General features: G+C 38.2%; 1 protein-coding gene across 21 annotated transcripts in view; it reads left to right on the top strand.

Moving 5' to 3' along the window:
• Window positions 1-13,630, top strand: part of MAP7 (microtubule associated protein 7) — a 211,693-nt gene that overhangs the window by 168,058 nt on the left and 30,005 nt on the right. For 8 of the 21 annotated variants that reach the window (XM_073022504.1, XM_073022510.1, XM_073022505.1 and 5 more), the window contains 3 exons: window positions 1,665-1,775; window positions 7,757-7,870; window positions 12,968-13,116. In XM_073022504.1, coding sequence (XP_072878605.1) covers window positions 1,665-1,775; window positions 7,757-7,870; window positions 12,968-13,116 — 374 coding nt within the window. The remainder of the gene's footprint in view (window positions 1-1,664; window positions 1,776-7,756; window positions 7,871-12,967; window positions 13,117-13,630) is intronic. The other 13 variants (XM_073022512.1, XM_073022520.1, XM_073022507.1 and 10 more) reach the window with 3 other exon arrangements.

Raw genomic sequence — 13,630 nt, 5'->3', positions numbered from 1 at the left:
CTGCTATAAAATCACCTGGAAATGACTTTCATATTCCTCTTTCTTCCCTGTACCTCACACGTCATCACTAGGATGTTCCCTTTGATGTTTGACCCTGAATCCTTTCTTTATGTTTGGATTGCCCTAAGAGTCCATCAGCTAAGTATAAATGTGAGGCACAGAAGTGTTTTTCTTTAATAATAAAATTGTTTCAACCATTAAAATGAATCCCAGCTGAAGATAGAAATGTCTGATATTAATCAAAGACTTGCTTATTACCAGTGCACTATAAATAGTAGTCAAAACTGCATGGGGAAAAGTTGCAGCAATTTTTTTTTACTGCCAAGCTTAGTTAGACCAATGAGTACTGAGTTTTGGAAGCGTCTCCCACAAGGAATATTTTTGTTTTAGTTTTAGAAGCAGGTAACAACAGAAAAATAAAATAAAATACAGCAAAAACCCCTTTCTCTTTGGCTACTGTAGATCAGAACATCCACCTGCCTCCTGGATAAGTAAGGAATAAGACTTTTTAGGCTTTCATTACATGCAGTGTTATTTGAGGAACACGATTTATCCTAATGAGCATGATTATAACCTGGGTCCACTATGCCAACAGCATGCTGCTAATTCTTGCTTTTTATATGCTTATTTCCTTTCTGATTTGAACTTAAGAATTCTAAAATTATGCCAGGCACAATGACTCATGCCTGTTATCCCAACAGTTTGGGAAGTCAAGGTGGAAGGATCTCTTGAGGCCAGGAATTTGAGACCAGCCTGGGCAACATAATGAGACCCCATCTCTACAAAAAAAATTAAAAAATTAGCTGGGCATAGTGATGCCTGCCTAGAGCCTTAGCTACTTGGAGGCTGAGGTGGGAGGATCACTTGAGCCCAGGAGGTCGAGGCTGCAGTGAGCTATGATCGTGCCAGCCTGGCCAAAAGAGCAATATCCTGTCTCCCCTCCAAAAAAAAAAGAAAAGACATTTTAAAATCACTTGACTACAGGATGAACAATACTACTGTTCATGAATGTGTGTGCCAATTCTACATTTGTAGCCACACTAACTCATAGCCACAGAGGTGTGGTTCTTAGTAGACTTTTAATAAAGAAACATTTCTTAAAAATCCTTTCCACACTTAGAATGTTTCTTTTTCTTTTTCTTTTTAAACAACAACAACCCTTCTTCTATAATGAACTTTAATGCCCTGGGTAAAATAACTCTGTGAGCAAAGTTATCAGCAATTACACAGAACCTGGTGTTCTTTTTATCCCCGAGTTTGCGAGTTTGCGTTCTGTGTTACCAGCATGTTACCACCCCATTGTTCCTTCTTTTGGAGATTTCAAAGGCATTTGCTTTTATGGTCCTCTTTTGCTTCATAGTGTGCCTCCACTATTTTAGAGGCCCTTCACTGGCCTTCCTTTTGTCTTCATCTGCTTGTATCCTTGAATTTCCATGGCTGACAAGCTGGTGAAATAAATATTTATTTTATCCTTTAAGAGAAATGAATTTTATTTCTAATCCTTTAAGTTACCTTTAAAATGTCCACTTAGAAACTGTGTTATTATGACAGATCTAGAAATAGAGTGGAAAGCATCCAATCCTAGTTTTTCCTTCCATCAGTGAACTAGGAAATTGCAATCCTGCATGTTGGCTGTCAATTAGCATTATCTCCGTTTGTTTTAGATCCAGACAGGCGGTCAGTTTCCACCATGAATCTTTCGAAACATGTTGATCCCGTCATTAGCAAGCGGCTCTCCTCCTCATCTGCAACTTTACTAAATTCTCCAGATAGAGGTACAGTCCAAAGGAAAACAAAAAAGTGTCTGTTATTTACTTAATGATTTTTTTCTGGATGTTTACAGATAAAAATAAACATCTGAAGTTGCTTTCCCTACGTTTCTTAAATAGGAAGAAAAAAACTTCAGAGTAAAAAAGCAATAAACGGCTGAGCAGCATTTTCCTTGCGACAAGAACATTTCTCATTTTAGAACTTGGCTGAGTGATTGCATTTAGCAGTGACGAAAGCGGTGCTTCTCTCAACTTTTTAGTAAATGAGTTTACAGCTCCAGAAATCACCCACTTATCCAGCAAAATGCAAATAATCTTTGTTATGAACATTTCTTTTACTTCAATCATACTGTCTTTGGCTTTTCATCTGTACTTTGGGAATTCCAGGCTCTGACTTTCTTTAAAAACTTTTTAAATGATTCATGTTGGTAGATTTTATTTTGCCAATTTACTTCTCATTTAACCAAATTATTTCTTACTGCATTTCTTAATGTGTGCTGTTGGTTTTTTGGTGTCCATTCATTAACTCTTGAGGGATCTGGCCTAATTTCAAGAAATCATCATAATTACAGCCTCCTGAAACATTTAATATTCATAGTCCTTTATTAACATCTTGTTTGAATTTTGAGTTTTATTCATCCTATGGATTTACAGTACATGAATGTTGAGTTATTTATAAAGCAAAAGTTTTGTTTTACATATATCATAGAACGAAAAAAATCAAGCTTTTAAGATAAGCTGCTTGTTTTTACATAACTAAGATGATTTTAAATAAAACCAAAGAATTGTGCAATATGAAGCCCATACTCTTTAAAAGTAAACAATTGTGGTTACTTTGAGTACTTTATTAAGAAACTGATTGGGAAAGTTTCAGTGTTTATAATCTTTAAAAAATGTAATGTGTGCATGTTCTGTATGTGTGTATGTATATTTATGTATTTTGTATTGTATAAAAGTTATGGTGGTGTCATTGTAATGTACAATATTCTGTGACTGTTGGTGTTATTTTATAACTAATCTCTTAAAATAGTAAATGTTTGAACAACTTTCCTTTCTTGTCTTTTAACCAAAACCATTTCTTTTTGTTTTTTTAACCTCATTTGCCTAAACCATCAATATTAGACGTGTAGTCAAATTAGGAGCCTTTCATAAATATTATGAATTTAAATTTCTTTCATAAATATCCTTTATTTTCAAACCTATTCCCTAAATATAAGATAAGATACAGCATGTGAATATTATTCTTACAGTTGTCTATTCATCTTTTCTTTGCAGTTGGTCACTTAGCACTTTAGTTTCATACTTTTGTGAATCTGGATCTGAGACAAACTATAATTAGAATTTTACACTTCTTTAAAACTTTATTATCTTTTACAATCCCATAGCTGAAATTAGGGTAAGGGTGGGAGTAGGGAGCTGGACAGCAAACATGGCAATATTCTGTCCATGCTGTGGAATGACATTGAATTGTCTGTATCAATTAGATGTGTTCTAGACTCTCTGCACGATAGACCTTCTTAAGGCAGTAGAATCTTGGAACTAAGAAAGATCTACTGGATAGATCACCTACTCTAGTTGGGGTGATAGAGTCCCTAAGAGATTGTGAGCCTGTCTTTAATGTCCTACAGGCTAATTTTTGCAGACGGGCAACTCCTCACCCATGTGACTGCCACACTGCATCCTCAGTTCTCACCTTTATGGGTGTCCTTTCTTAAATTGACTCTGACTCCATGCATTCTGTGTGTGTGTGTGTGTGTGTGTGTGTGTGTGTGTGTGTGTGTGTGTGTGTGTGTGGTTAGAAGTGGTAAGGAGTAGAGAATTAGGACATAGGACATCAGGGTTAAGGGAAGTTCAATAACCAGTTCATAGGTGGGGCCAGAAAACTGCCCTGTGAATCATGGTAGAGGCCCAGAAAATAGAATACTAAGCAGAAATAATAGGACAAGAGGGAGAACATTAGATTTGAGAGTTCTGCTTCTCTGCCTCCTTACCAAAGAACTGTCAATCAGTTCCTGGTCTAACAGGCCAGGTCAGCCTGAAGGGGCTCCCATGTATTGTCTAGGAAGGAATTTTTTTCTTTTTAACTTAAGCCCTCAGTAGAACCCTAAAAGGCTTAGGCCTTTTATTTTAGTGAGAATTTTAAACCTTCTTCTGAATTTAAATTTATCTCATTTAGAAATTTAAGGTCAGGTGCAGTGGCTCACACCTGTAATTCCAGCACTTTGGGAGGCCAACGCGGGTGAATTACTTGAGCCCAGGAGTTTGAGACCAGCCTGGGCACCATGGCAAAATCCCGTCTCTACTAAAAATATAAAAATTAGCCAAGCTTGATGGTGTGCACCTGTAGTCCCAGGTACTCAGGGGGCTGAGGCAGAGGGATCACCTAAGCCTTGGGAGGTCAAGACTATGGTGAGCTGTGATTGTACCACTGTACTCCAACCTAGGCAATAGAGTGAGATCCTATCTCAAAAAGAAAATAATTAAAAATAAATAAAAGAAATTTAAGTAATTCCATTAGTTCTTTCCTGCTATTTTTAAAAGTTGGTTATGCTTTATTATCTCATCAGAAAGCATTCTTACGAGATTGTTAAATTAGAGGAGCTTATAGACAAATATGTCAAGCAGGTATATATGTCATTATTAGATTGTTTGAGCTTTCTCAGTCCTAAGGCATAGGCCTCAAAGCTGAGAGTAGATTGAGGCTCCGATACCATCAGGGCTCATGTTCTGCTGGAATGTATCCAAACAGCTCTACTAGTTATTAGAAATACTGAAATATTTCCATATCACTTTCCTAAGATGTGCTTCCCCAGGCCCTCCAAAGCCAAGGGAGCCAGTCATTAGTGTAGTGTCTGTGCCTTGTCAGTTTTTAAATATTTTAATTATTACATCTGAATATAGTATTACATGGACTGATGAGATTACTTTGGTTAAAGGAAACCTCTGATTATGAAAGATTTCTGTAATTGCTGGAACAGAACGTTGCCACTGGAAATTTTTACATTAAAAGTATATATTATTATCTTTAAGCTAACTTAAATCTGCGTAACCAACTTTTTTCAAGAAAGAACATTAGGAAGTTGGAAAAGAGTAAGAATGAAATTGCCTGTCTTTGCTTAAAAATCCATCAATATGGTTTTTTTCCCCAGAATCTTCATCATAGGATTCAGAGGTAGACCTCGAGCTAAATTCTGCCCACAGGCTTGTTCTGTTTCACTTGAGCAGTGCTGTTTGTTCTTGTTTTAATTAGAATTAATTGCCAACACTTAAAATATAGAATACTTCATATAACATTTCAGTTTTCTACTTCTAATGAAAAAATCAGGACCTAGCAACATGTGTCTAATTTCTTCTTGGCACCTATTACCTGAAATGGAATAGTGATGCCATGCTTATGGGAGGAAGTGGTAAGGCAGGTATCCATAAATTTGTTTAGCCCCAATAATTTATTTATGTTAACTTGCATGGCCTCCAGAGGCCTTTGAGTTTGCCTCTCTTCATCTGGGTGGTCTGTAATGGAAACTGTCAATATCTCAATTTTAAGTGCTTAAATAGGATCAATGCCATAGAGTTGTTCCATGAGAGTTAATATCTCTCCCTTCAGTTTGGTACTCTTAAAATCAGGCCCCTCTAGGTGAAAACAAACAAACAAAAAAAACAAACAACAATACACCAATTCTCCTTTATTAACCTTTACTAAAAAGTTATCTTATGGATGCTCTATCACCATCTTGGTCAAGGCATAGTCATGAATGTGGTGGAAGTGGAAATGTGTTTCTCCTAGCAATATGTTTAGTTCAGAGTATCAGGAGATATAAAACAAATCTCTCTGGATTTGCTTTACACACAGGTTAAAATGGGTTTTTAATCATTTGAGATAAAATTTTTGGTCGATGCCTTCAGACTCATGGAAATAAAGTAAATGAACTTCTTAATGGAGAAAGGAGACTTATCTTTTCCATGACAACCCATCTCTGCAGTTGTAAGCCACAGTCATCGTACAGTTTTTCTAAGAAAAGGAAGAGTTTAACTTTCTTCCCTTTCTCATCTCTTGAAAATAGATCTGTTGAAGATTTTCAGTTAATCCTAATCACCTTTTCCCCATTGATTTTACCCTGTAAATGTATTCTAATTTTAGATTGTATTCTATTCTGTTGTTATACTCACACTGCCATACATAGCTTATGATAGTACTTAGCCCACGGTGCTTTCTAATTGTAACTATTGCAGTAGTTTTTATAACATCTTTTTAATTAATGTCAATGTCAGATAATATTTAATTTAACCATGAAAACTCTTCTAATAAGCAAACTCTAACAAACAGTTCACTAATTCTTAAATTTACCAGAGCCTGATCAAAATAGCTACTCTTTTTTTTTTTTTTTTTTTTTTGAGACGGAGTCTCGCTCTGTTGCCCAGGCTGGAGTGCAGTGGCCCGCTCTCTGCTCACTGCAAGCTCTGCCTCCCGGGTTCGCGCAATTCTCCTGCCTCAGCCTCCCGAGCAGCTGGGACTACAGGCAGCTACTCTTAAATTAGTCACATAGTTAAGGTACTTGTTGGAAGTTGATACTTCATTCCAAATAGAAGCAACTATTTTTAAGACAATGTTTAGCAGTATATGGCTTTTATTAACTGAAACTAATTTCCTAGCATTTAAATGCCATTCACTTAAAATATGATATATATACGATAGTTATATAGAACACTGCCCCAGAGGCAAAGGAGACTTGCACCTGCCGTTTGTGGAGTGGAACAGAAGCAGCCTTTTCAGGTGTAGACCGTTTTAAAGACTTTTAATCCAGACATAGTGGCATGCACCTGTAAACCCAGCTACTTGGGAGGCTGAGGAAGAAGAATCGCTTGAGCCCAGGAGTTCAAAATCAGCCTGAGCAACATGGCAAGACCCCTGTCTTAAAACAAACAAACAATAAATAAAATTTTAAAATAACCAAAAAAAAACACAAAACTTTTAAGAGTGACAGGAATGTGTTCTAAAATAAAGATATGTAATCATTTCCGTGATATTTGTAGAATTTTGCCAGCTTTACTGATATTTTTGGAAAATAGCTTCTATCTTTTCATGAGCCATCACTGGAAGCTAACCATATAAGCAAAGTAATTAATTTATAATTGGCATCCATTTGCTAACTATGACCTTGCAAAGCTGCAATGTAATTTGGGACCGTACATCATTGCATTATGTTAAATTTGTTTTCTAGACTTCTTAGGCAGCCACTAGCAATCTCTAGGATTATATTTATATTGGATTTTGGCTTTTCTGTTTAATTTTATCTTGCTTCAGCCTTAGCCTTGTCCTTGGCCAAATTTTTTATATTATTGCCAAAGAGGGACCTGAAAGAACCTGACTTGCCAAATGAAAAGCTCAAAAGGATTCCCATACAGAACTTTGCATGAGTCTTCTTTCATTTTATTATATCTAATTCCCACATACATACCCCCATGGCCAAAGTAGCAATTCATGGAGCTCTAGCGTAATTTATTGGGGCCCCTTTCTGTCTTTTATTTGACTCGTCTTTCATTAACCTGCCAGTGCCTCTATTGGGGTTTATTATTCAAGGTACTTAGGAAACCTTCTGGCTAAGGTGTGTGCCATCAGTCTACTATCTATCCCAATGCCCATCAGATAGTACCACTCTGGAGTTATAGACACACACCCAAATAATAGCTGAAATGATATTTTTGTTTTATTGCCAGTTGAGTAGTAAAAGAGGGTGGTTAGCAAAATTTGCGTCTTAAAACTAATTTAGAACCTGCTACAAACTTAACGTCTTGAAGAAAAGCAACCTGGTGGAATAACTGCTCCCTCTGGACAGGGGTCCTGTTGCTCTGACTCTTGGCCTGCCATCCTCCCTGCAGAGCCTAGTCCTGTGAAGGCCCAGCGTATGGAAGCGATAGGTACGATGTATTATGCCCTCTTGACTCTGAAAAGAATGCTTCTAACATCTTGCTTATGTGGTGACGTTTAGCTCGCCGCCTGCAGCTCAGCCCATGGGAGAGCAGCGTTGTTAACAGACTCCTGACGCCCACACATTCGTTCCTGGCCAGAAGTAAAAGCACAGCTGCCTTGTCTGGAGAAGCAGGTAAAACTGTCCAGGTGGAACTTTCCCCATGAAGTCAAGTCCTCCCTTTGAAGCATATTCGTCTAATCACATCTCACTTTTTCCTAAAGTGCGCTTCTCTCTTCCCCCGGTGGAAATGTCTGTCGGTGTTGGTTGCATACCCCTGGCATTGTTTCCTCTGGGCATCTGCCTTAGCATCTTATCTGGACACCAGACGCCAGGCAGGCTGACGAAGCCCCTCCCTGGGCTCCGATGGCTTCAGAGGCTTCTGTCTGTTCATAACATTACCCGAAGAAAGTATTCCTTCCCTGCCTTTCCTTCTGCCTCTGTCTCTGAGCAGATGATCCAAGGTAGAAATAATTTAACATTCAATGCTAATATATGGACTTGGGAATAAAATCAAAGTGCAAGTCTGTTATTTCAGCATAGCGTTTCATAATGTGGCTGTGGCATAGCTACTTCTCCCTGTGCCAGTCTTTTATATGTAATCTAGGAATCGTACCCTTCCAGAACTCTCAGAGTTGTGGAGTAGGCTAATTGTAATATCCTTATTTGTTACATTCTTTGAAATTATATGAAACATGCTTAGTACCAGTTATGATGATTGGTTATAACTCCTAATTTTCTGAAATGCAAAACGTACCTGAATTAGCCAGTTAATTTAATGATAATGAGAAGTTAGTGTGGAGCCTACATCTAGTTGGTATAAAAGGTACATGTTAGGCATTGGGTAACAGATGTCTCCTGGTGAGTTGATTTAGGTTTTCCCAAATATCTTCGGGGACAATTGGTGTATTTATATAAACAGTCTACTAGCTCTCATCTTTGGCACTTTAAAAGTGCTTTGCCCTTGCAAGCCTCTCCATGTTCATTAACCTGCTTTTAAGTAATAATTGCTGGTGGTTTTATGGTGTCTTTCATCTGCAGTGCCCAATGAGTGAATGAATCTCAGTCTAAATCTCATAGTACCCCGGGGAGACAGTCACGAAGGCGAGTGTGGGCATTCCCACCACCTTCTTATGGAAACCAAGTGCGGCGACAATAAGTGACTTACACCAAAGCCACTTAGAAAATGGGTAGACAGGATCATAAATGTTCTTACCCCTCCATCCTCAATGCCCTGAGTGATGCTTTATGTGCAGCTGTGCAGTCAGCTAGCTGAACCACAGTGTTGTGTGTTCTCCGTAAAGTCCACACTCCTGTAAGAGCCATCACGTTGCATCTGAGGTTTTCCTGGAGGAGAAAGTACAGCTTATTTCAATATTTTTTCTATGCCTATGAATTTCACACTTTTCTACACATCATGAGTTTTTCTTTAGCTAATTGAAAAGCTTTTAAACCGCTTTTCAGGCCGGGCGCGGTGGCTCACGCCTGTAATCCCAGCACTTTGGGAGGCCGAGGCGGGCAGATCACAAGGTCAGGAGATCGAGACCATCCTGGCTAACACAGTGAAACCCTGTCTCTACTAAAAGTACGAAACAGTAGCCAGGCGTGGTGGCGGGCACCTGTAGTCCCAGCTACTTGGGAAGCTGAGGCAGGAGAATGGCGTGAACCCAGGAAGCAGTGCTCGCAGTGAGTCGAGATCGCGCCACTGCACTCCAGCCTGGGCGACAGTGCGAGACTCCGTCTCAAAACAAACAAACAAACAAACAAACAAACAAAAACGCTTTTCAGTCCTATTTTCTAGCATTTAGCTGGTTTATGACTGTCATGCTTCTGAATCTCCCCTTGTATGCTATTTCCTGCCTCACAGCTGGGAAATCATCTGTACTACTTTTGTCATCACTAACTCTTGTCACTTCTTTCACTCTCCATCTAATCTTTTCCAATACCATTTCCTCATTTTCCAGCCATTCTACTTGCCCATCTTCTTCTCTTCTTTGTTGTTATGCTCAAACAAGGTGCTTTTTTATCTGCAAACTGGCTCTTTATTTTGACACATTTCCATTCTCTTTTCACAAGTTGATATGTTTCTGTAATTTGTTTCAGTGTGAAAGAGTGCGTAGCCTTTACTTGAGCTGCCTGTTTTGTCAATACATTGCCTGCTTCATTGTCACCGATTTCATCGATACAGCTTATGTTTAATGAACCAGAATTCCTGGGTTTTTTTTAAATTTTCATTTGGAAGTATATATGCAAACATCTCTTCCAATTATCTTGTCAAAACCACATTTTCCATCATTTTTATTTTTCATCTATTGTCCCTGATTATTCTTTCATGTTTTCCCATTTTAGTGTTATTCTTTGACCTCATCATATTCCTAATTGCTACTGGCAAGAAGGTAACCTATAATATGTCCTGTGCTGGGTTACATCAGCAGATTAAACAGTTACTCTTAGCCCTGGGATGTACAGTGATTGTAAACTCCCTGCACAGACAATAGAGTAGTTGAGAGCTGGAACTCCCAGTCTCACACCTCTCATTTGCAGCCACTGCTCTGGGTTGACTTTTCTGTACTTTTTTTCTCCAGGACATTCAAAATACAAGTGATTATTAGAGCTCAGGATTAAATAATGTATGTACAATGCTTGGACTAGTACCTGAACATAGTAGGCCCTCAGTAAATGCTAGTATCATATTACCATATTATGCCGTTTTTCTTTTTGCTATGCTACATTTCAACCACTTGACCTGCATTATCTTTTCTCTACACCCATTCTTTCATATAGAAAATCCTGAATGAGTGAAATTAATGCATACTTATGACCAAGAGTAGGATGAAATACATATACTGTGGGAGACTTTCTCAATGACATTTTCATGAGACAGTGTTCACGTTTAATTAACTACTTGGGATATGAAGTGTACTCTGGGAAAAAGTAACTATATATTGTTCTTACTATTTCTTCAGAAGGGCAGATTATTCAAATAATTGATTTGAAGATGTCAGGTTTTTCAGTACTTGCTATTCAGTGCAGCAATGAATTCCATGAACTCCAATACCCTTACAAGAAATTTATGTTTATTTTAGCCAAAAGATGTTCTTTGGACTAAATTTGAGGATGTTTTTCTATGGACTATACTAGCTATGTTTAAGGATATTTTCAACCCATATTTACTATCACATCAACACTAAAATAAAGAATAAACCAGAGGCCTGGTGATATTGGCTTACATCCATGATAGCCTCAGGAAATGCTCCATACATTCTTCATGAAATTGTTATTTTCCACTTGAGGGAAAAGAAATCATATTTCCATACTTCATTGCTTTTTCAGTGTCAGACCCATGGCCTCCAATTAGAGCTGTTTTCTAGGGTTTCTCGATCCTTGAGCAAGGTGAATGGCCTCTGGCTCTGCCCTGGGCAGTGCATGCCTCCCCCACCCCGATTATTAATCCCCAGAAGTGCCTTGTGCCAGGATGTTATTCCTTAAATGCATTTGATTGACTTGGAAGAATTTTGCATTAGTGAACTCTTTCTTGTCTAGAAAATGCAAATGCCTTGTTGTGGCTCTTGAGAAAAGATTATTTTTGAAGAATTTTTCCTGTGATCACAGGCAAAATGACAAAGAGATTCCCTCCTTCACAATACAAATCCTTCCTTCTCCATTAAGGTTGGAAGTAAAGCTTTGTATCAGTTTCCAATTAAGACATACATATATTATTTTAAGGAAAACTGAAGAAATGAAAAAGTGTTTTAGTTTATCCTGAAGAAACAGAATTCTGTTTTCAAATGATGGGAAAAGAGAGTGCAGTTTCCAATCTATTCACTGTCAAGGCTGCAGTAAGCCAAGATGAGATCGTGCCACTGCATCCCAGCCTGGGCAACAGAGTGAGATCCTATCTCAAAACAGAACAAAACCATGCAGTGATAGCCAGAAGATACTGCCATGCATTTAATGAAAGAGCACATTAATAAAGATGCAATCTGATTGACTTTCTGTCTGTAAATTAAACCCAAATAGCAAATCTTTTTTCAACTCTATAATCCTGAAGTTAAGATCACCCCAAATTTGTCTTGTGAACTTTTGAGTTTTTAATTTATTAATCCTCTTACATTCAGCTGGCCTAGTGGTTTCTTTAAAGGGTTGCTACAAAGCCTACAGTTGAGAAGTCCTTTTATAACCATGTCCAAATACATAGTATTCTCTATAATTGTGTTTGTCTTATTTTTGCTAGGAAATAAAATTTCTGAATGAGATCTGAAAATGGACCTTAGAACCTGAATACTCACACTTTTAATACCTATGCAGTGTTATATGAATTTCCTTAAACTCACTGTTGTTCACAATAACTTGATTCATAACAGTGTTCCTTGGAAGGTAAATGGTCAGAAGCTATGTGGTTTTTCATAAAATATTCCATCTTGAGTAAAACTGTAAAAGTTCTTCCTGGTTCAACCTTACATTTGGCGGATCTAACATATTTCTGTTCTATTCAACATTTTAAATAGATACAGCTAATCTCCCCATATGTTCTAATGCTGCTTCCTATAAACCATCAAATGCCTTGGCTTTTGGGAAAACCCAGAAGCATGCATTTGGTTTACCTATAAATAAATAAGACATGTACAGAATATTTTCCTGGAAAAGTATTACTTATCCTTGTGACAAGTCTTAACACCTGGTAAGACTTGTTCACTTAACATTTTTTAAGTTTGGTTGCTGTTTTCCCCTGCTGGCTGTTGAACTTGAATCCTGAAACAGTTGTAGTATATCTTGCTTGCCTGCTTGCACGCTTCCTCTCTTTCCACCTTTTGTTCCATCTTAAAGCTAATTTAGGAAAAGTCTGGTTATAAACTACTCTTTACATAAAAATTATCTTTTATCACTAATGTAGTGTTTTTTCCAGAACCATCAGCTAATAGGAATATAAGACCATTGCTCTCCATAATTACTGGATTACTTCTACATCTTTCATTAGTATTTAAAGAGCCAAAGAGCTAACAATATATTCCGGATTTTTTACGTGGACATGCCTTCCTTTTGGACTTATCATAAATTCATAGGACTGTAAGGACAGTTGAGTATGATGGTTCTGGGCACCTTTAGGTAATAACATCTTCTTCCTACTTTTCTCTCTATCTCTGCTTTGCTCCTTTTCCTGAACCTGCTTTTGGCTTTCTTCAACTGCTCTTCTGGCACTCTTGTGTGTAAAACCAATCACCTGCACCCTAGTTATCCCCATTTGTCCTCGTTCAGCATCTTGCAGCCCCATCATCATGCCCTACAAAGCTGCACACTCTAGAAATTCGATGGATCGACCAAAACTCTTTGTAACACCACCTGAGGGCTCTTCTCGCAGGAGGACCATTCATGGCATAGCGGTGAGTAGCTGTTGGGAGCAGCTGGGCAAGTCTGGGAGCCAGTGCTGTTCCTGTGCAGACTGGACACAACCCTGATGTGCGGTGTGGGCCTAAGAGGGGGAGACCTCGACATTCACCATCCCATCTCTCCCATTGATCATGAATCTGGCTGGCTGGGCAGTAGTGTCCCCTCACTTCCTCTTTACTTGGGGATTTTGCTCTTCCTAAACATTTGAATTTGAAGACAAAAGCTTTTCTTTGTTCAAGTATATATGAGTGGATGCCCTACTCTGCTGGAGCGTCCATACACATAAGTGCAATGCCAGAATACTTTCATTTTTGAAAGTAGGAAAACCAAATGGCCTTTGAAGGGGAAGTGGGCTTGGACCACTGCCTTGGCATTTTATTCCAACCATATCCAGAAGCTGGCTGAACTCTAAACGTGGTTCACTCAAAAGCAAGATAAATAATTTTTATCCTGCTTAGCTAATCCCTGTCAAGGCCCTGTCAAGGGATCTTAAAATATAGTCAAAAA

Source organism: Chlorocebus sabaeus, chromosome 13, assembly GCF_047675955.1.
Source record: "Chlorocebus sabaeus isolate Y175 chromosome 13, mChlSab1.0.hap1, whole genome shotgun sequence".
NCBI lineage: Eukaryota > Metazoa > Chordata > Mammalia > Primates > Cercopithecidae > Chlorocebus > Chlorocebus sabaeus.
This window is presented reverse-complemented; position numbering and strand designations above follow the sequence as displayed.